General features: G+C 37.4%; 2 protein-coding genes and 2 long non-coding RNA genes across 4 annotated transcripts; 1 reads left to right on the forward strand and 3 right to left on the reverse strand.

The window, feature by feature from the left end:
* Window positions 1-2,572: 2,572 nt before the first annotated feature.
* Window positions 2,573-3,002, reverse strand: LOC129771874 (eclosion hormone-like). The gene is made up of 2 exons (XM_055775993.1): window positions 2,862-3,002; window positions 2,573-2,772 (listed from the first exon to the last, which is right to left on the reverse strand). The coding sequence occupies exons 1-2, from the start codon at window positions 2,950-2,952 to the stop codon at window positions 2,573-2,575; spliced, it is 291 nt and encodes a 96-aa protein (XP_055631968.1). The 5' UTR covers window positions 2,953-3,002.
* An 825-nt stretch (window positions 3,003-3,827) lies between these two features.
* Window positions 3,828-4,206, forward strand: LOC129771875 (eclosion hormone-like). Its single transcript, XM_055775994.1, has 2 exons — window positions 3,828-3,933; window positions 4,007-4,206. The coding sequence occupies exons 1-2, from the start codon at window positions 3,843-3,845 to the stop codon at window positions 4,204-4,206; spliced, it is 291 nt and encodes a 96-aa protein (XP_055631969.1). The 5' UTR covers window positions 3,828-3,842.
* A 10,749-nt stretch (window positions 4,207-14,955) lies between these two features.
* On the reverse strand, window positions 14,956-16,224 carry LOC129771877 (uncharacterized). Its single transcript, XR_008742492.1, has 3 exons — window positions 15,765-16,224; window positions 15,636-15,683; window positions 14,956-15,572 (listed from the first exon to the last, which is right to left on the reverse strand). It is a non-coding gene; the product is annotated as an uncharacterized LOC129771877 (long non-coding RNA).
* A 103-nt stretch (window positions 16,225-16,327) lies between these two features.
* LOC129771879 (uncharacterized) lies at window positions 16,328-18,524 on the reverse strand. Its single transcript, XR_008742494.1, has 3 exons — window positions 17,123-18,524; window positions 16,544-16,657; window positions 16,328-16,402 (listed from the first exon to the last, which is right to left on the reverse strand). It is a non-coding gene; the product is annotated as an uncharacterized LOC129771879 (long non-coding RNA).
* Window positions 18,525-21,069: the final 2,545 nt, after the last annotated feature.

The raw sequence follows: 21,069 nt of genomic DNA on the forward strand, positions 1-21,069 counted from the left end.
ATTTTGGTGAAACTTGGTTTTATATTTTCCTTCAGGATGTTCAAGTGAACATTCTGATCCATTACACCATCGATGGAAACCAAATTGCCAAGACATGCATCCCCATACCATCCATCTACAACCACCATGTTTAAACATTGCTTTCAGATTGTTCACGTTTATTTTATCGTTTAGCTTCCTCCATACAAAACGGCAACCATCGAAGCCTGTTGAATTTGGACTAATCTACGAAAATAACATCTTCCCAGTAAGACATTGATGTGTTTAATGCTGTTTGGAGAAAACGAATTGGAGTTACTGACTTTTTTTTGCTGATAAACAGTTTTTTCCTCACTGCTCGTGCATCCAAGTTGTTCTCCTCGGTACATAATGTGCGACTCATATGGAACGTTACGGAAAAGAACGTTTACTTTCCGTCAACGTCTCCTTCAACTCACACACGTAGTCTATGCTTGCAGCAGCACCGGCGCGTCAAATGTCAAACGAATGATATATTTAATGTTATTCATAGTTTGAAAAATTCAATGAAAATCATTGAATTATTTTATTTTAATGCTTAAATCCTGTAGTCCCAACCCTTACTCAACAAGAATAACATACAGACTGTTTTCTCAGCTAGTCGCGAATGATTTTGACATTTGGAACTAGGTGATATGTTGACATAGAAAATGCAACAAAAATCAAAACAAAAGCCGAAACACAAAGCCCACACAAAAACCCAACGAACCGTCCGTCTTCGTCAAATATTCTTTTCTACAAATCCTGCCGGTCGTTTCCATTGAACGTATGCTGACGGATCGTTACGTTGCCGGTGTATGTGAATGTTTCCATAAGAATTGAATGAGAGAATAGTTGACGTAACGTGACGAGACGTTACGTGAACGTAACGTGGATGTTGTATGTGAATCGCACTTAACAAACCTGTTTTTTTTTTTGTTTTCATTGATGGTGCAAAGCATTGGTGCTCAGATACAGACATAGTGCGGGCCGAATCAGATTTGTCATCATAGCCGCTGGCCGCAATGATTTGTATCCAACTATAGTTTATACCTGATGAAATGGAAAAATAACGATTTCATTGGTATATTCTATAACACTAATGTATATAAATTAGAAGGCATTCAGTTTTTTTATATGTTTACGGCATCGTGATCAAATTTAACGGTCTTTCAATCATTCAAAAACTTATAGAAGAAGTTTTTCACATCGTTCCAATCGTATTTGTTCCAATCTTGGCCTCAATAAATGGCTCACAGGTTGCCTGTACGCACCAAGCTGTAAATCACGCAAAATACGATTCATGCTACTCTTGGAAACGTTCATATCGACTGATAGACGCTTTTGTTTACAAAGAGAATGGTGGCGAACGGGTTCACGAAAGGCATGGAATTGCCATGCCATCCACTATGCAGTCGTACCGATCTCGGACGCCCCTCTCTGGGTGTATCTTCCACATTAGTTGTTTCTTTGTGCCATTGTAATGCGCGGAACATGAATTGTTCATTGATAGAAATCGGGTTCGACAGCCTGTAGATCTATTTCGTCGTTTTTTCGCACTCAAATAACGCGACAGTTCAAATACGCATAACTCGAGAACTAATCAAGCAAATGGAACCAAATTTGAGATATGAGCGTTTTTGAGTGCGAGAAATGTTTCTGGGGGTCCCATGAAAATATTACACATATTTCAGTCAAGCATATTCCAACCAAACATGGCAATTGAAAGTTTGCGGAAAACACTGAAGGAAAATGGGAAAATTGAATTACCATATGTTCTACAATTACATCGTGACAAGAGTTGTTAGTTAATTTCAAAGTGGAAATGGATTTTCAGATGAAAAAGGCACTTCTATATCTTATAAGTATATACTCGAGGAAGGAATTGTCCGATTTTATATGTCTTCTTTTTATGATATTTTCTGGATCAAACGTGTATTCTAAGTAACGGAGAAACATGTAATTTGCAGGTGATTGAAAAATATTGAACGAGAATTAATATAATTTGATACTATAATGACGAGATTCAAGCATACCCAAACAATCTCCTACTAACGGCATGGAAACAGACGCGGTACGTTCCGTTTAATATTTTTCTTCTGCTTTGCTTCTGGCCGTCAGTGCAAGCTCTGCACTATGCTTGCTTCGTGTATATTCTGAGAATGTATTATGTGGCGAAAAAACTTGAAGGTCCGTTCAACACAATAGCAAAATAGTTACTACGGTAGGCGTCGTGTTCTACCTGAGCACAATCCTAATGTATCTTCGAGAGTCAGACAACCAATGTTTGGCCGGGATGTGCTATTTCACCCACTGTATTAAACAAACCATTGAATTATCACTTGCTCAGATCCCTGCAAAACTCTCTCAAAGACAAGATCTATGCTTCTTTGGACACCATAAAAAGATCAGTGACTTTCTGCTAATGATGAAGACTAATTTTCGGGATTTGAATCATTTATTTGATATACTATGTTTTGAACTGGATAATCTCCATGTTTATCTGACGTACATTGTATTATATTTTTCTATTTCAACTGTATGCATTGTAGCTTTATTTTTGCGAGTGCCATATTCACGCGAACTTTTTGAGCTCTCCACGATTCAGAAATCCGCCTATCGACCCAACATCCTCACAGTCCGGTATAATTTTTCCTTTGAACTCAAGACACGCCTCCGCGCACAGTTGTCCTTCGAAGAACGCACCATACATCCGCTTACATTGAGCGCAGTTGGTCATACAAACCGAGACAACTTCGTAACCACCAAAGAGGTCTGGAAAATGAATTAAGTATTTGTTGACTCAGTTCAGGATTAGGGTTACAAGACACAAGTTTTTCAATTTCGTATTTTTCGTTACTCACCCATCGTTGGGTTAGACTTCACCTCCAGAATGAATGCGAATGTACAAAATGCAACCAGAACGAGTGTGATGTTGAGTCGTGAGTTATTCATTCTGTATTTCAAAAGAAGTATTCACTTTTCTGTTCGATTTGAACCGTATGCTATCCAACAATGAAACTGATGCTTGTTACTTACATTTTTTGGAATATATACCACTTCATTTTCTATTGAGGCAGACAAGCTGATACCGACGAACGATATACTTAGTTAGTGAACAGCGTGATACATCTTAAGTGCGGAATGTATCGGAAATGGGAAGGACATTGCCATCATCTCTCATGCTACGACTATTCGGAAAAATCAGCTACATTCAAAGATTCACAATTATGTGTTAATATGCAAACGCATTGGAGATTGCAATCTGAATACTCAAATGAAATTATAAAAATGTTTATTCTTCCAATTGCGTTTACTCAACATAAGTACGAGGGCAGAAATGGTGAAAACACTATGTTCAATGTTTCCTGAACGACTGACTTCCTTAATACAAAACAAAAACAAAAAGATTTCCGCTGAAAATGTATCATATTATAGTTTGAACTTTTGGTTATCTAGAACCGTATTGTGTGATTTATCAATATTTTCTCCGGCTGTGCCATCCTTGAGGAAGATAATTACTGCATTGCATTCGCAAATATTCGGTAACGATATTTCAACACCCTTTAAACTATACAGTGTTGTGAATTGGCAGACCGTTCTGATTTTTTCCTGAATGAACGTGACTCAGATGAGAGCATTATCTTCCTCATTTCCGATCCATTCTGCAGTAAGGATATATCACGCGGTTAGCTAACTAAGCGTGTCATTCATCGGTATCATCCCGCCTGCCTCAACAGAAGATGAATTGGTATATATATATTCTAAAAATTGTACGTGTCAAGCATCAGTTTCATTGTTGAATCACAAGTGGATCACGGAACTGCGAATACTCAGAATACAGAATGTATATCACCAAACTGAACATTACAATCTTCCTGGCTGCATTCTGCACGTTCGCTTTCATTCTCGAGGTGAAGCCTAACCCAACGATGGGTGAGTAACGGAAAAATTAAAATTTGTATCATAAACCCTAAACGAATTCAATTAATTTGAGTGTATTCCTCAGATCTTTTGGGAGGTTACGAAGTTGTCTCGGTTTGTATGACCAACTGCGCTCAATGTAAGCGAATGTACGGCGCGTTCTTCGAAGGACAACTGTGTGCGGAAGCGTGTCTCGAGTTCAAAGGCAAAATCATACCGGACTGTGAAGATGTTGGGTCGATAGGTGGATTTCTGAATCCTGGTGAGCTCAAGAAGTACGCATGAGAAGGGTTATACCTTCGGTAACGTCGAGTTCGGTTGAGAAATAAAAGTAGTATATATACAATCCATGTCGAACATAATAAAGTGTAAAGATCGTTAGATACACATAAATAAAATATCTCGTGGTGGAGCATTCAGTATACATCAAATAAAAAAAAACTATAATAGAAATAAATATTTCACTGTTTCACTCGTGTAGAATATATTGGGTTGTCCGGGAAGTTCGTTCTGATTTCTAGGAAAAGAATGTAAGGGGTTGTATCTAGGACACGACCGCATTTTCGACGTAGAACTACGCAATTATATAATGCAATCCACTTGTTTACAACTTTGAATATTATTTCAGAATGCATCGAATTTTTTGAAATAACTTTTTAGTTTTTTTATTGTTACTACTTCAGTAGTAAAAATTTTCATTCGAAATTCAAACAATTTCAAACTGGTCTGGTAAACTGATAGAGAATAATATGGATATCGCTACCAGACTGTAAATTTACATGTTAGATATATAATATATTAATATATTACATTTACGATTGAACAGTGCTGCAAACCCGCACCAGAATTTTCCCATTCCCACTCAGATATCGACCACAAGCTATAAACACTTATGCTCCCATATTCCGCTAGAGGCGGAATCTTCGCTTGAGAATCGAACCCCACAACATGCAACAGTAAGGCTTTTCTACGGGGATTTGAAAGCATACTTCCATGAAATATACGTGTTATCTAAATAAATGCAGTGTATATCTATATTCCAAAATTCTGAATACCAAAATATGTGAACGGAAGAAATGTCAAACGATCATTGTATTTTACATTTCCTTCTGAATTTATTGCACATATCATGTCTATGTAGTTCTCGAACCGCGAAAGTTTATTCACTTCTAGTATCTGAAATGACGATTTTCCCAGGCTTCTCAGTTTAAAAGTACGTTTTAGGGATACTGCACAACGACAAGCGAGTACAAAAATACTAAACACCAAAAAATACCCTCGACTTGCATGTATTTCCAAAGCGGATTCCCCCAGGCACATTAATTTCGAAGTCTGTGTTAGGGAAACACAGCTCGGTGGGAACAAAAATACCCCCGGCTTGCATGTATATTTGCAAAGCGGATTTCTTCAGATACATCGATTTTGAAGTATGTATTGGGGAAACCGTGAATCGGGCCAATCAAAACTTGGCAGTTAGGATGTTTAGATAACGCTTGACATTTTACAGTCACTCAATTGTTCATCTCATGAAAAAAAACATATTAATTGTAATAGACGCGTAGAAATATTTCCTATATTTGATGCAAACATCTTCCCGATTTATTAAGATTTCTTCGCATTCGAGTTATAAGCATTCGAAATACGGGTAGGGTTAGCACACAAATCGGCAGAACAAATGTATGGGAAAAGGAAACTCATCCTGTTTTCATGAATTTAAACCGTTTAGAGATTAGCGAATTGTAATGTATAGCATGTCAAACAAATCTTAAAGAATTTCCGATTAGATTAGTATGCAAATCATGAGAATTCGTTCACAGTGGAAATAGTTTTTTTTTTCCTGTTGGGTACATTTTCCACTACGACCAGTTATTTCATCTATTGTGGCGGGCCCCTATTTGTTGTAAGCCTTATCAGGGTGTCGTATCGCTATTAGTTGGAGTGATTTCCACTTGCTGACTGTAGGCATGATCCCAATAAGGTATTATAGCACGAATGAACATTATTGCCTTATTGGGGGAAGCTATCCAAACATCTGCAGGTTGCATTAAACCTTTATCAAAGAAATTGCGCCTTCTATGAAAAAGTGCTTCGCAATTGCATAATAAATGTTCCGAGCTTTCACTTTCTAGGTTACAGAAACGACAGGTATCATCTTCTAATTTACCTAGTTTCTTTAGGTGGTATTTGCTTGGACAATGTCCTGTCACTAGGCCAGTGAAAGTGCATAGGTATTTTTTTGTTAGGCTGAGAAGTCTTTCAGTTACTTTTTTACTTGGTGATATAAATGATTTAGCCTGTCGAGCTACTGTACTATGTGCCCAGATGCCATCAATCTTTGATTTTTCCCAGTTCTTTAATTCCATTTTGAGGGTACATTCAGGGGCCCCACAAAATGGTTCTGGTCCTAGGAATGGTTTCGATGATCCACATCTAGCTAACAAATCTGCTTTTTCATTACCTTCAACTCCACAGTGCCCTGGAACCCAGAATAGGTTCACTGCACTTTTTTTAGCTACCTCTTGAAGAAGTTGAATACACTCCCAAACTAATTTAGAAGTACAGGTAACTGACTTCAATGCTTTCAATGCAGCTTGACTGTCAGAAAAAATGCATATGTTTGCATGTCTATAATTGCGCCTTAGACAAATTGTTGCACATTCAATAATTGCCTGCACTTCTGCCTGAAATACAATTGGCCACTTGCCCATTGAAATTGATATGTTCACTCCAGGGCCGGTTATTCCAGCCCCGGCTCTTTCGTTTAATCTGGAACCATCAGTGTAGAAAATTATAGATTCTGGGTGAATATCAGGTCCCCCTGACTCCCATTCAGTGCGGCTTGGCTCAGTCACATTGAATAGTCGTTCAAAGTTGTATTGCCTGTTCATCCAGTCCTCCTGAGTTAGTATCGGATTAAGTTTGAATTCCTTTAGAATACTTAAATGACCCCTAAGGTCTCCATCAAAGAACTGTTTTGTTCTTTTCAACCTTAGTGCGTTTTTTCCGCCTCCAATTGAACGAATAGATATAAGGGAAGTAGATTTAACATTGCATCTAGTGCTTTAGATGGCGTACTACGAGTTGCTCCTGTGATGGAAATTGTAGCTAACCTTTGTAATTTTCCTAGCTTTTCCTGAGCATGCTTGGATTTTGTTTTTGGCCACCAAACTAATGACGCATATGTTATTCTAGGTCTCACTATAGCAGTGTAGATCCAGTAGATCATTTTAGGTCTAAGTCCCCATTTGTTACCGAATGTTCTTTTACTAATCCATAATGCATTTGTAGCCTTCTGTATTATTTCATCTAAATGCGAGTTCCAATTGAGCTTGCTATCAAGTGTTACTCCTAAATATTTCACTTTTGGAGAAAACACTATTTTAGTTCCCAGCAAATGCAAATCTGGTATTTTCATTTTCCTTCTACGTGTAAAAGGAACAACAGTAGTTTTATGAGGATTTATAGATAAACCCTCATCATTACACCATGCTATAGTTAAGTTTAGAGCATATTGCAATCTGTCTCTGATTACATGCTCATATTTCCCACGAACTACAATTACAATATCATCTGCAAAGCCTATGATTTCAAATCCTATCCTTTCAAGGAATGCCAGTAGGTTATCTACTACCAATGACCATAACAGAGGTCAAAAATAGTTATTATCGTTAACTTTATTTCATAAAAACGTTACCTGTTTTCTGATTTGGAACCCTTCCTGAAAGACGTAGTTCTACGTCAAAAATCAAAAGCATCATATATATGTTTCTGTCGCGGGACTGATCAACTGCTTTTTATGTTGTCCTAGGAGTCCAAAGATATTCTGAAGCCATCTGAATATCCGATGGGTGGGATACCTCATCCCAGCCAAATTTCCATTATTTGTTTTGTCGAATTGTCAAAGAAATATGAGGTCTGGTATTGGTCTCTGGTCTGGTTGCACACGATGTCTTTTTCATATTGGCTAACTGGCTAACTGTATCGCTGACCATAATTGTTTTAGTTTGCGTTGCGAGCAGTACTTGTTGAAGTTTATCGACTGGTTGATTGGTAGAAGCTCATAATAACTCCTTGCCAATCCTATCAGACACAGAGACTTTTTTGAGACCAAGACCGGCTTAAGAGGTAGCTAAAGGAGGTTCATTTTCCTGCCCGCAGTTTTTTTTCAGCTAAATACTATTGTACATTATCCATATTTTACAACGATTTGCTTCGGAAACGGCGAGTTTTCATGCGTTCCCTGAAATGTTTCCCGAGATGTACATGAACGATAGTTTTAGATATCTGTAGTGACTTTGTTATGTCATGTACCACAATGATTGAGATGCTTTTTTCTCTACCTACTATAGCCATAAATTATTTCAGTCTTTTGAAAATTGGTAACTCGAGAACAATTGACAATTATGGCATAATTATTCCAAATGGTTCTCCCTATTTCTCACACAGAATCTCACCGACCTTGGTACGGCTGCGCAATATACATAACCAGAGGTCAAATCAGAATTCCTTTATATCGAGATGTTCAAAAATAATGACCCCCCCCCCCCCTTTTATATAGGTAATGGGTGACCTGAAACTGACAAGCGGAAGTAGAATTAAATCTTGTTTCGACTTCTGGTTTGCCGATGGCTCTACAGTACTGAAAATTATGTAAAAACCCCACGATATGGGAATTGGGTGAATGATTTTTATCTGTGGATGCTTAATTTCGTATCCCGGTGCTATTTTGGAATCCAAGACGATACGTGCGTGTTTTTGCATTACGGAAGCCCTCTTCACCACACGGCATGAAAATCGACGCGGTGTTTCCAACGACCTATTTGGACTGTTTTTTTTAACAGAAGTGGCAATTTATGTGGACGCAACCATCACTCAAATGAGTATATTACTCGCTCTTTGGTGCTATGATATTACCATGATATTATTAATAGAGATTATTAACTGAGATATACATTGCTCAAACTTGGATGACGATTTCCGATCAATATTCCGGATTACAGAAATGATGAAACCTGCATACGACTTACCAAATGTTTATTTTTTTTAAGTTTTTCAAACGGAAAAAATCATTGAACCAAAATTATGTTTTCTCAAAAACATGTTTATATGAAAATTATGCACAAAAATTATATGAATAGCTCATACAATTACCAACAAGTCACCCATACATTGTAAGAAGGGCACCACTACAGAGAAAGAGTTATCCTTGAGTAAAGAGTATTTGAACAGATCGTAAGTCAATTCCGAGAGAAAACGAATTATCTATCCATCCATTTATTGAGAATTGATTTATATGCAACAACATTTTCATGTTTCCTTTGAAAAAACACTATTCATGTTTAACTAGTAACATTTCAGTGTATAAATTATCGTGATTGACATATTCTACTAACTTTTTCTATTAAGAAACACATCAAGAATATGTCAAACTTGAGAATTTATACACAAATATGTTATGAGTAAAACATTATTTTTTTCAGCTGTCTTTATACAAAAATGCCATATATTCCAGAAACTATAAAAGATAGAAAGGTGACGTCTTCGACAAAAATTCATATTTTAATAAGATCTAAAAATCAATACACTACATCTTGACTTTTGTGGAGGCGATCTGGCGTAGTGGTAACATCCATGCCTCTCACGCTGAAGGTCACGAGTTCAATTCTCACTCCCGACATTCTTCCAAAAATGGAAGTAAAAAGTGACGAACCAGCCAAATGAGTTGAAAATCACTATAATACAGATAAAAAAAAAAAAATCTTGACTTTAAACAAAATTAGGATCAGTCGTTCTTTTTTTTTAAAAAAAAAAGGAAAAAATGTGGTTCTTAGAAAAACTTTCCCTGTAAAAGTGCCCGCATTCCGACGTATGGATGACTTGTTAGAAATTATAAGAAATTGTAATAATTTTATTTAAGAATTTTCAAAAAATACGTTTTTGAAAAAATGGATTTCAATTTTTAAAATATTTTTTAAGTGTAATTTTTTAATCTTTTTCTCATTTTTTAATTAAAATTTTAAAAATTTCCTACATTTTATTCGTTAAACAATTGTAATTACATCACAGCCCAAAACTGCTTCGAAAACAAACGATTTAAATTAGAGATGAAACGGATATCCGGTATCCGGTCTATCCGGCCAATATTTGCTATTCGGCCGGATACCGGATATTAGAAAATATAAATAATTTCTCATCAACACAAGATAAACCATAACAAAATAGCCCATTAACATCATTCATACATAATTAAAAATAACGTTTGATGGCGATACGCCTTAAAATAACCACCAAATGTAAGGATCGTGATTGTGATCGATTCGATATGTTTTCACATAACCGTTAGCGTTGGAAATTTTTTCCTGAAACCATCGCTGATGTGCAATCTCGTCTTAGTCCAAATGCTTTTAATGCAGTAAAATGATAAATTACCTCGAATAGAGGTAATTACTTATAATTCTTGTTATTTCATTTAACGATATCATAAGTCAAACGCATTTTAACGGAAATCAGGGTTTCCAAAAAAAAAATTTAATGCCAAATACCTTAGAACTGCGTCGAAATTCACACATGCAGCTTCTTCCAGTTTCATATTCGCAAATAAAAATCCGAGTATCCGGCTGCCGGATATTCGGCTATCTGGCCTCAAAGATTGCCGGATATCCGGTATCCGGTATCGGGTCAAACTACTAGCCGGGCCTGATTCCCACTTCACGGTGGAAACGAAACGGTGGAAACGAAATAAATGGCACGCCATTGAACTACGTTTGCGAGTTAGCGAAGTGTCGAAGATAATAATGAGTTTTTAAGCAGAATGAGCACTTTTCAAATAAAAAATCATTAATGAAAATTAACTTCTTCGTATCAAACTGGTATTCAATGTGAATTGAAAACTTTGTTTTCTTCATGTGATATAATAATCTCATACAAAAATTTCATCTGAAAATAATTTGATATTATAATGATGAGTTTAGTGGGAAACTAATCTGGTATCCAGATGTCGACACCGTACCGTTGTCATCGCGGATACGATTCATTCCGTTTCCATCGTGAAGTGTATCCGAGAATCAGGCCCGCCGTTTCATCTCTAATTTAAATCATTATAAACGGTGATAGCTTCTCGAAATTTCATTTCAGTCTCGATTGTCCTGCGGTAGATGCATGATGCATAAAGTGCGATTCACATACAACATCCACGTCACGTGCACGTCCCGTCACGTCACGTTACGTCAGTTATTCTACCATGCAATTATTATGAAAACATTCACATACACCGGCAACGTAACGACCCGTCAGCATACGTTCAACGACCGGCAGGATTTGTAGAAAATAATTGACGGAGGACGGTTCCTTGGGTTTTTGTCTGGGCTTTGTGTCTCGGCTTTTGTTTTGATTTTGGTTGTACAGTAATTTACATCTAATTCGACTTTTAGCTAATTGGACAGACCTGTGATGCAACACGTTTAATTGGACATTTTTACCCAATGCGGGCCCAAATTATGACCCCATAGTGAACGTCACCACCTTCGCGAATGTCCAATTACTGGTCAAAATCGCCTACAATGCGACACTGAGTGGTGCCTCGGCATGTTGCATTATAAGTAACTTACTGTACTTTTCATGCCAACATGCCAACTCTTAGTACCAAATCTCGGAGTCAAAATCATTCGCTACTAGCTGAGAAAAATAGTTTATATATTATTACTGTTGAATAGGGATTGGTACTACGAGGTTTAAGTATTTAAAAAAAAATAATTCAATGATTTTAATTGATTTTTTCTAAATTTAGAGCTGATTCTAGGTGGCGACACCATGAATAACATTAAATAAATCATTCGTTTGACATTTGACGTAACGGTGCTGCTGCCAGCATAGGCTGCATGTGTGAATTGGTGAAGAAGTTGGCGGAAGTGGACGTTCTTTTCCGTAACGTTCTGTGTGAATCGCACATAATGCGTCGGCTGGACAACCTCTGTCCATTGTCCGCAAAAGAGTCGAGATGAACGGACATGCAAAATCGTTTGGTTGTGAATGCACCCAAGTGGTGAAATATGATTTCGCACACATTTGGGCAGTTAACTAGATTTTCCCGTGATGATTTTTTATATCACGGAAAGGATATTTCGGATGTACGGAGGATTGAATAAGCTTGTCTTGATGATTTGAGTATCGTGAGATCATATTACTTCGTATATATTTGAACAGATCGTAATACACGAAAACGAAATATCAATTCATCCATTTATTGAGAATTGATTTAGATGTATCTTCAAACAAATGATTACTATGCCTATAGTAATCCTACGTCCGCCTTGCGGTTATATCACAGATATAAACTACTCCTAGTTTTTTTTATTTAGGTGGGAAAAGCTACAAATTTGAATAATCTATCAATATCAATCTTTCAACAACAACAATTTGAATAACGACTCTTTCAACAACTAAAAGGTTAAGGTTTATTTTTTATGAAGTCCTTTCGCATGCTGTCGATCCGACCATGTTAGGATCAAATGAAGGAGGTTTTGTTGAGTAAGTAAAAAGCCGCATCCATAGAGTTTGTAGACAACTCTTTGGGCAGTGTGACATTTTTAGAACTGTTTATTCTGTTTACTCATTTTTCGCAGTTTCACCTGATCGCTGAGAAATGTTCCTGAGCCACACAGATGTGTTGTTAAAAGATTGTCGCAAACTCGATGGAGTGCTCATTATAATGCTGTGAAATCAATTTATGAGGGGATCACAGCCACTAAAGTATTGTGCGACTCAAATATTGTGTCATGTTCACGGTCCCTCCTACTAGAATTTTATGATTTTATATTTTTGTGTTACAGACAAAACCAAAATCGCATAAAAAATCGTGCAGATCTTCACCAGTAGTTTTAAAAAATCGTGCTCCGGGCACAATTCGAAAAAAACTTTTTTTTTATGCGGTAGATAGCCCAGCAAACATTAAATCGCATAACAAGCGTATATATAGCATCATATGCCTTAAAATTTGGCTAGCATATGCATGCAAAAGTGGAGGCCATATACATACATGGCAAATGCTTACCGAATTTGTTTGGATGAATATGCAACTTTGACCGGATATAATAGCGATTATGTTGAAATTGAATTGCGATCTAATATGACTATATTCATGAATTGTCAAAGCACCAAATACGACGAAATATTTATTATAGCCTCACGAATCGCCATTTTTATATATGAGTATTTATGTTTGTACAAATAATAATTGTTTGATTGACTTGTGTTGGGAGTGGAATATGAATGTTTAAAGCGGCACAGATTGATGTTTGCTGAAAACTGCTCCGATGTGGGTTCGAACTCCGGTCGTCTGGATTATCATCCACCTCTCACGCGGCTATTTGAAATTTAATTCAACAGCGGTTAAAACTTTCGAGTGCATCAGCATTTCATTGACATTTCAATATGATGTAATATATTCTTTATTATGATCCAATATGATTTACTGTTTCATGATTTTCTTCAGCATGCAACACGATTTACTACAGTACTGAATCGATTTAAATTATACGCTTATGCGACACACAAACTGCATCAGCGTAATATACGCATATGATGCGGATTAAATATATTTTACGACAATGTACATCATAAAATTGATGTTTATTATACCGAATTGCGACTTAATTTGATAATGGTATATAAAGTCGCTCCCTTGGCCGAGTGGTTAGCGTCATAACTAACATGCCGGGTGTTCGGGTTCGATTCCCGTTCTGGTCGGGGGAATTTTTCGTCAGAGAAATTTCCTCCGACTTGCACTGTGATCACGCGTATTCTAGAGCTTGCCACTCAGAATGCATTCAAGGCGTGTTATTTGGCATAGAAATCTCAACTAAGTACTAATAAAAATGACGCAAGTAATACTACGTTGAGACGGCGAAGTTCCTGTAGGAACGTTAGTGCCATTGAAGAAGAAGAAGAAGATATAAAGTCGAATTTTTACATTTTATGCAATTTCAAATATACACGATACATACTTTGATTGATATTATATGCGATTATGATTTATTCGGGTTTCTTGCAAGACTTGGCACGTGCAAAATTATGTGATTTAATGTTTGCTGGGAGGGACCGCATGTCAAAACTTGTTGCTGTTATAAATCATGTCATGCGCAACTTAGAGCATTTGATGGGAGTCCCATAGTGGATAATTTAGACGCAAATATGCTTTTTTCGCACTGAAATATATGCATTTCAACATCGAAACATCGAAAAAAATTAAATGGATGATATCTTCGTCAAATATACTGCTTTTCATATACCGCACAAAAAAAACCGTACAAGAACAGAACACCGCACAAAAACAGGTTCCCCAGACTCAATGCACTGGTAATTTTTCTCGCTATTAAAAGGATCAGTCTAGTCGAAATGGCCATTAAGAAGGTTTTAACGATTATTAATTTGCTACTGAAAGGAGAATTCCTCATAAGATGAGTAAACCAGGCGAAAGACCTTCCGGACCTGATCCAAAGATGGAAGAAGGCATGTTGGAGTGCATTGGTCATTTACATCGGGAATTACAAGTCAAAATCGTCTAAAGAAGAAGCCGAAATTTTTGAATCAATTCAAGTTCGACACATGTTATGAGTACCTGACAGCGAACTGAAGAAGCCGATTTGACGAACTGGCAACTAAGACGATTCGGAAATACAGCTTTTGCTAGAGATACCAAGACTCCGTAGACATTTGAAGACCACTGAAATTAATTATAATGATGTCAATCATTAGATTGCATTGGATGTGTTACAGTTCATCATGAAGTGCGACTTCCAGGATTCGGTTCCAAGTCTTACAGTGAATTTGAAGCTGTTCCTAACCGTGTACGTTTCTTGTAGAGACGCTTATCAGAGTTGAAATTAATTAAAAATTTACGGTCAAAGATGGGTCAGACATGTTTAACACGTTGAGTCCCGTACCGTTATTACTGCGCATTCCATCGAGCCCGCAACAAGAGAGCGTAGGCGCACTTAACGGGATACACTTGTAGAATATTAATGTCAGTCTCAGCTCCTAAATATATTTATTTGAGTCATATTTCGACATTCTCAAATAAACCATATTTTATTTATTTTCTTATTTTGAAACTGTCAGTCCCAGTGACCAACGCGTGAAGACGGTGTGATTTTTTGTTCGTCCTAATCTGCTAATCTTCCTAATATCCTAATGAATACGTTTCTTGTTTAGATAAGTTTGATTTTTTTATTCGAAAAGGATGACTAAGTACTGGGGGTGGCACCCTACACTGAGAGGAATAATTAGTATATATGACCAATTTTTTGGTAAATATTACCAATTCGTTAGTCATTTTCTACCCTACTAATCATTGGTACATCCTACGAATAAAAATTGGTAGGCATAAATGTCTTCGTTTTTCTTGATGTGGCTCACGCTGGTTACGGGTGTCTCATAGAGCCCCCGCAGACTGCAGACTGTTTTACGGCCGTAGTTTGATCGGCCAACTTAATCAGTATGGAGAGATATGCTTATGCGCACATTATACCGATTCAGTTGAGTCGGTTTTTGCACTAACATGCCAACTCGATCAAATTTTCTGCCGATAAAAAGTATGCAGCCTGCGGGGGCTCTCACGTTGTCAAATATGATAACCACACAGAATAGCGATATTTCTACAAAATAGAACGAATTGCGTAACAAAGTGGCAAACATTTTAAAAATAATTAAGCATTTACCTATTTTCACTGGAAATCCCAATCGAAACTGACAGCGGAACATCAAATCTGCCGTAAGAAAAATTTTGTTATTAATAATATTCCAAACATCTTTCACACATCTAACTACACAGAAAAGTCGAAATTTACCTAAAATAGCCACGTTCGTAGCACTGTCAACCGGTTTCGAAACCAGCGCCAAATCTTTTTCATTCTTGCCACTATCGAACGCCTTCGCTGACGGATCTTTACCTTTGTCTATTTCCCTTGGCGGATTGACTGATTGCCGACGCCTCCGCCTCGGTCGAATTATCCGGTTGCGCATCCAATGATGTCCTCCGCGCTTCGACCAGAATTAGGAATGTTACTACTTGCTGTGGCGGTCCATATCCGAGCGAAGGCAGCATGTACCGATCCAGCAATGAAGTGCGTTGGAGCAAATTTTCCATACAAACTGAATCTCCCCATTATTCTTGGACACGGTTTTTTGTTGTTGTTGAGCGACCGGATCGGTGAAGTCGTGATTTGCGAAGGAAATTATATCGCAGATGGGACACATATATCGCTTTCCCTCCGTCCGAAGATTGTGGAACCTCCGCCGTCGCATATTCAGCTAGTGAAGTTTTTACGACTTGCTATTGTTTTATATAAATAAAAGCTGAAAAAAGGAAAATATTTAGTTAAAATGAATCATAACAAAGGCAAAATGTTTACCTCCGAATTGTTTCGCTTCCACTGGACAAATGGCGATTGCACACACACAGTTGCTAGGAATGAGGTTACTTATGCTATGAAGTAAAATGTACAAATCATTGGTAGGGATGTATATTGCATCTGACTAAACTGATGTCAAGTTTTGGTAACATGTACAAAAAATGTGTACATTTTACCAATGTTTCGACAACTATAGATTTGGTAGCTGCACTTACTAATGTTTTCCTCCAGTGTAGTAACCCGCCCCGAGTGTCACCCGGTCACGCTACGCCACTGCTTCATATACAAAAGCCGTTTCCTTTGGCTTCATAGAAAAAAAGATTGAAAGTCTGCGAAAAATGTTAGATTCAAAAGAATATTTCAGCTATAATTAAATATTTCAGATTGATAATAAGACTTCCGAAGAATATCTATAGTTTATAGAAGGTAGCCTGGTATCTTGAAATAACGCGTGATATTCTTTCCTCCTGTGATTTTCTCTTCATTTTCCAATTTTGTACGCAGAACGGAGTTAGAAAAAACAAACCACTCAGATGAAAATGACTGCATCGTCAACGCGAATATATGAATATTTGTCACCTTGATATGATATATCAAGGTATTTATGTTAAAAAACTTATTTCCAGCAATATCTTAATCAGTAGCGAGCATAAATATAATTAACAACCTCACTATCAATACAACCTACAATATGCTGTCGTATTTAGTGATATTGATGTAGATATTGAACGGGTAAGGTCCGTTTATCGATATTGGCATTACAATCATGCGGTTCTATTTTAGTGTATACGCACCCTTACGTTTTATCGTCCACGTGTTCAAAGTTGTTTCGAAATTTCAAATGCGCCGATACACTGAATGACAGACCAAACTCCCAGAAATACCAACACATTCTACGGTTTGTTTTGATATTTTCGCACTCTCCCGTCGTCCTCTCTGTGCAGCTCACCACCTTACACCATTCACACTTTTACGAGCTATGTTGCTCTTGGTTTCGGGAACTTGTTTTCTATAAAAAAAACTCATCTTAAGTGCCGAGTACACATTGCAGTTCATCGATGATAAGACATTAGACGCCAAATGAGGCCCACATTTTGTTAAACACCATTATATAACTCCAAACCAGCGAGCGAACATTGAATTCATTTGCTTCAAATTCAGTTCGGTTCAAAAAATTTAAAAATGGAAGCGCTAGCAACGATCCTCGAACCGCACAAGGATGCGGTCGGTATGACGGCGGCCACTATAACGATATTGCAGTTCTTCAGTGGATTCTTAGTGCTGAATGACATCAGGAAGAAAGGAAACACCGAGGGGATCAGTGCCGGACCATTCCTCGGCGGGGCAGTGTTCTGTCTGCTAAACATCCAGTTCGGTCAAATGCTGGCGGACGATGCAATGATACGGGTGAACTTTGTTGGATTAGCACTAAATTTCCTGTATGTGTGCTGTTTTTATCTGTTCACACAAGGACCCACCAAGAACAAAGTTTGGGGACAAATAGGACTTGCCGGTGCGATTGCAGTTGGAATATTGTCCTACGTACAGTATGAGGACCCGGAGCTGGTTATGTTTCGCTTCGGGTTAATACAGACGACTGTTCTCCTGCTCCTCGTTGGAATGCCACTGTTTGGTTTGGTAAGTTGAGAACGAGTTGTACCTGTTCCTTTCAAGAACCTTTGAGTCTTCCAGGGCGAGATCCTGAAAAATAGAAGTACCGAAGGATTACCATTTCCCATCATACTGTCGGGTGCATTTGTCTCGCTATCGTGGTTACTATATGGTGTAACCATCAGAAACGATTTCGTTGTAGTAAGTTTATCAAAAAGTTTCTCCAATAGCACTTTCAATAACATATTTCTGCTGCTTTAGATCCAAAACCTAATGGCGCTAGCTCTCTGCTCGGTTCAGTTAGCACTGTTTGTGATGTTCCCGAGTAAGTCAACTAGCCAAAAAACAAACTCTAAAAAAGCTAAGAAGACAGACTAGGGCAAAGTAAGTTACTAGAATTGGTGCAATACACAATTGACAATAACACACATACAGAAAACTAGGTTCGTTGAAGCTCAAATATTTAGCGGTGTCTTCCACATTCGAATACCGCATTCAAGTTTGTACAAAATTAAAATAGTTTATATGCTCAAATGAAAGTGCAATAGCAAAAATTTGCTAATGGGTTAAAAAATACTATCGAAATGTTCGACAATAATTGAAATTTACATCGGATTAAAATTTTTACTATTGTTAACAAATGTTAAATATTTATACATTAAATGTTAACAAATATATATAAAGCTGTTCGCATACAAGTTGTAGTGTTAAGTGTTGTTTGTATAAGTTTAACTATGTTCGAAACTAGACGAGATACAATAAATGAGTTCAAATCTATTAAAATCTAACGACTATATATTTTAACATCGAAATGATCTGAAAAAACTGTCCGAAATCAGATGATCGGGTACAGTCGTAGGGGAAGTGGGGGCATAGTGGTCACCCTAATGAAAATGTCTATTTCCAGCGCCCACATACCGATTCAATACCCGTTTCTCGAAGAATATTATAGTTCAACTCATTGTTCTTCAAGATAGCAAATGGCTTTCACTGTAAAAATTCAAAATAGTACACTTTTCATCAATAGAAAAAAAGGTGAAAAATCGATTTTTTTTGCTTGGAGGTAAAGTGGTCACCTGTTCACCGCACATATGAAGCTAAATGGGATAGATTTATGCGTTTTTTTCTTCAAAATTTGTTCAAATCATACTTGATATAGTAGGTACATGTATGAAATAAGCTTGGCCTATTCACCTAGAGTCTCAATTCAAATTGTCTCTTGTATACAAGAACGTAGTAGAACGTAGAACGTAGAACGCACACAACTACGGCCTAATGGCTATCGAGAGAGCATTTTCTGTTTTTATTTATATTTTCACATGCGACAGCTCTACTGAAGTACAGGGTGACTCAAAAAGTCATTAATTTTTTCAAACATAAGGTGACTATTGTGCGACCTCTATTACCTTACTGGTAAATCTCCCAAACCACTTTTAGTGCCTTTCTCAAGGCAAGAGGGTGGAGGTGGTAGCGCTGGAGTAGAGTAGAGTAGAGTTTTCAAAGGGCCTTTCTCAAGGTCGAATGAATTGAAAAAGTTTAAAGTCTCTATAATACAATACATTCCTTCCTCTATTACCAAGGAATCACCCAACGCGCTCTGCGAAGCCGAATCACTCCTTCGTCACTGTTGGTATGCCAAAGGGGCAATGCTTGTTGCTGTAAGACTGGATATGGGTACCGTGCGTGTATATGTGCTTCAAGCATATGCATACAATGTACGGGTCGGAAGGAAGGAAATCATACATGTGTATACACGCATTCAATAATAATAAATAACAAATAATATAATATATACTTTCATACTCACATCTATCTTCTATCCAGTACATTATACTTTAATCAACTTCCTATTCCTACAGCCAAACTCACCAAGGAGGATAAATTCATTAAATAAACCTCTCCATTTTTCAGCTCTACTATATACCATTAAATTCAAAACCACTATATTTTATTATCTATTCAAACTGTATTTCATTTCATTTCACCCCACCCCACACCCACTCCTCCCCTCTTTCCTTCCCATACCACTCCCACCCCCTTCCACTCCACTAATCCCACCCAAATCCTTTCCACTCCTTTCCTTCCTATCCTCCTGAAAGGGGCCTTTTTGTTTTTTTTTGTTTTTGGAACGCGCCTTTCGCTGGGTCACTTGTGCTTCGTTACCGTTTTGGTCCTCGGATCATTAAATATTTACTTCCCTTTACAGCTTATATTAAATACCTTATGAAGCATAGGATCCCTTCCTACCTTCTTCTTCATTCGAAAATCGAGCGGACAGATCTGATGGATGTTATTTTGTTTTTGGTTCCCTTTCGCCAGTCCCCTCTGGGCTGGTCTCTTCACTGGGCTAGAGGCGAATGAACTGCAAACTTTAAAGCCTCTTAAAAACAAAGAAGATAAGATATGCATACAAGGTGGGATATTACTGTGAGGCATAATAGGCGATATCGGCAAAGTTATTATTATAGCTTATTATGGGGCCAAACAACTATCAATACGGCATCTATAGTCAATAGTTATACTACCTAACAAGCAGGTGGCCACTTTGCCCCACATGACCAATTAGCAAATACCCCTATATCAGATTGAATAAACTACAAGAACTACAAGTTTACAAGAATAGTATTTCTGCTTTTATTTGCATTTTGACATACGACTGCTCTACTGAAGTACAGGGTGACTCGAAAGTAATTAAATTCTTCAAACATAACTATCAATACGACATCAATAGTCAATAGTCATAGTACCAAACAAACAGGTGACCACTTTGCCCCCCCCCTACCCCTACGCGAATGAGGAATGAGTTGCAAAAACAATTGCAATTCCTTCAATGCACATTTTCCATCGACGCCTACTTTTCCTACTGTAAGGCACTAAACAGAAACACTGCACTTGTTTAAACGCTGTATTTTAATTTCACAAACTGTGATTATGATCTCGAAAAAATTCAAATCAAATGATTCCTTGGAATGGGATGCTAATATTAGTGTCTCATTCATGTGATGTAGGATTGGGCGATGTTGGATCGATTTTCAGAAGATCGATCTTTTCCATTTCGATTTCCGATTTTTTGGATCGATTCTTTGTACCCGAAAAAATCGTAAAGATCGATCTTTTTCCTTCAATCTTT

Source organism: Toxorhynchites rutilus, chromosome 2, assembly GCF_029784135.1.
Source record: "Toxorhynchites rutilus septentrionalis strain SRP chromosome 2, ASM2978413v1, whole genome shotgun sequence".
NCBI classification, from domain to species: Eukaryota; Metazoa; Arthropoda; class Insecta; order Diptera; family Culicidae; genus Toxorhynchites; species Toxorhynchites rutilus.

Excerpts from the sequence above, each read along its gene's own strand:
- LOC129771874 (XM_055775993.1), bottom strand. The coding sequence starts at position 2,952 with ATGAATAACTCACGACTCAACATCACACTCGTTCTGGTTGCATTTTGT. Across the intron at positions 2,773-2,861 it reads GAAGTCTAACCCAACGATGG|ACCTCTTTGGTGGTTACGAA; the intron begins GTGAGTAACGAA and ends TTCATTTTCCAG.
- LOC129771875 (XM_055775994.1), top strand. The coding sequence starts at position 3,843 with ATGTATATCACCAAACTGAACATTACAATCTTCCTGGCTGCATTCTGC. Across the intron at positions 3,934-4,006 it reads GAAGCCTAACCCAACGATGG|ATCTTTTGGGAGGTTACGAA; the intron begins GTGAGTAACGGA and ends TGTATTCCTCAG.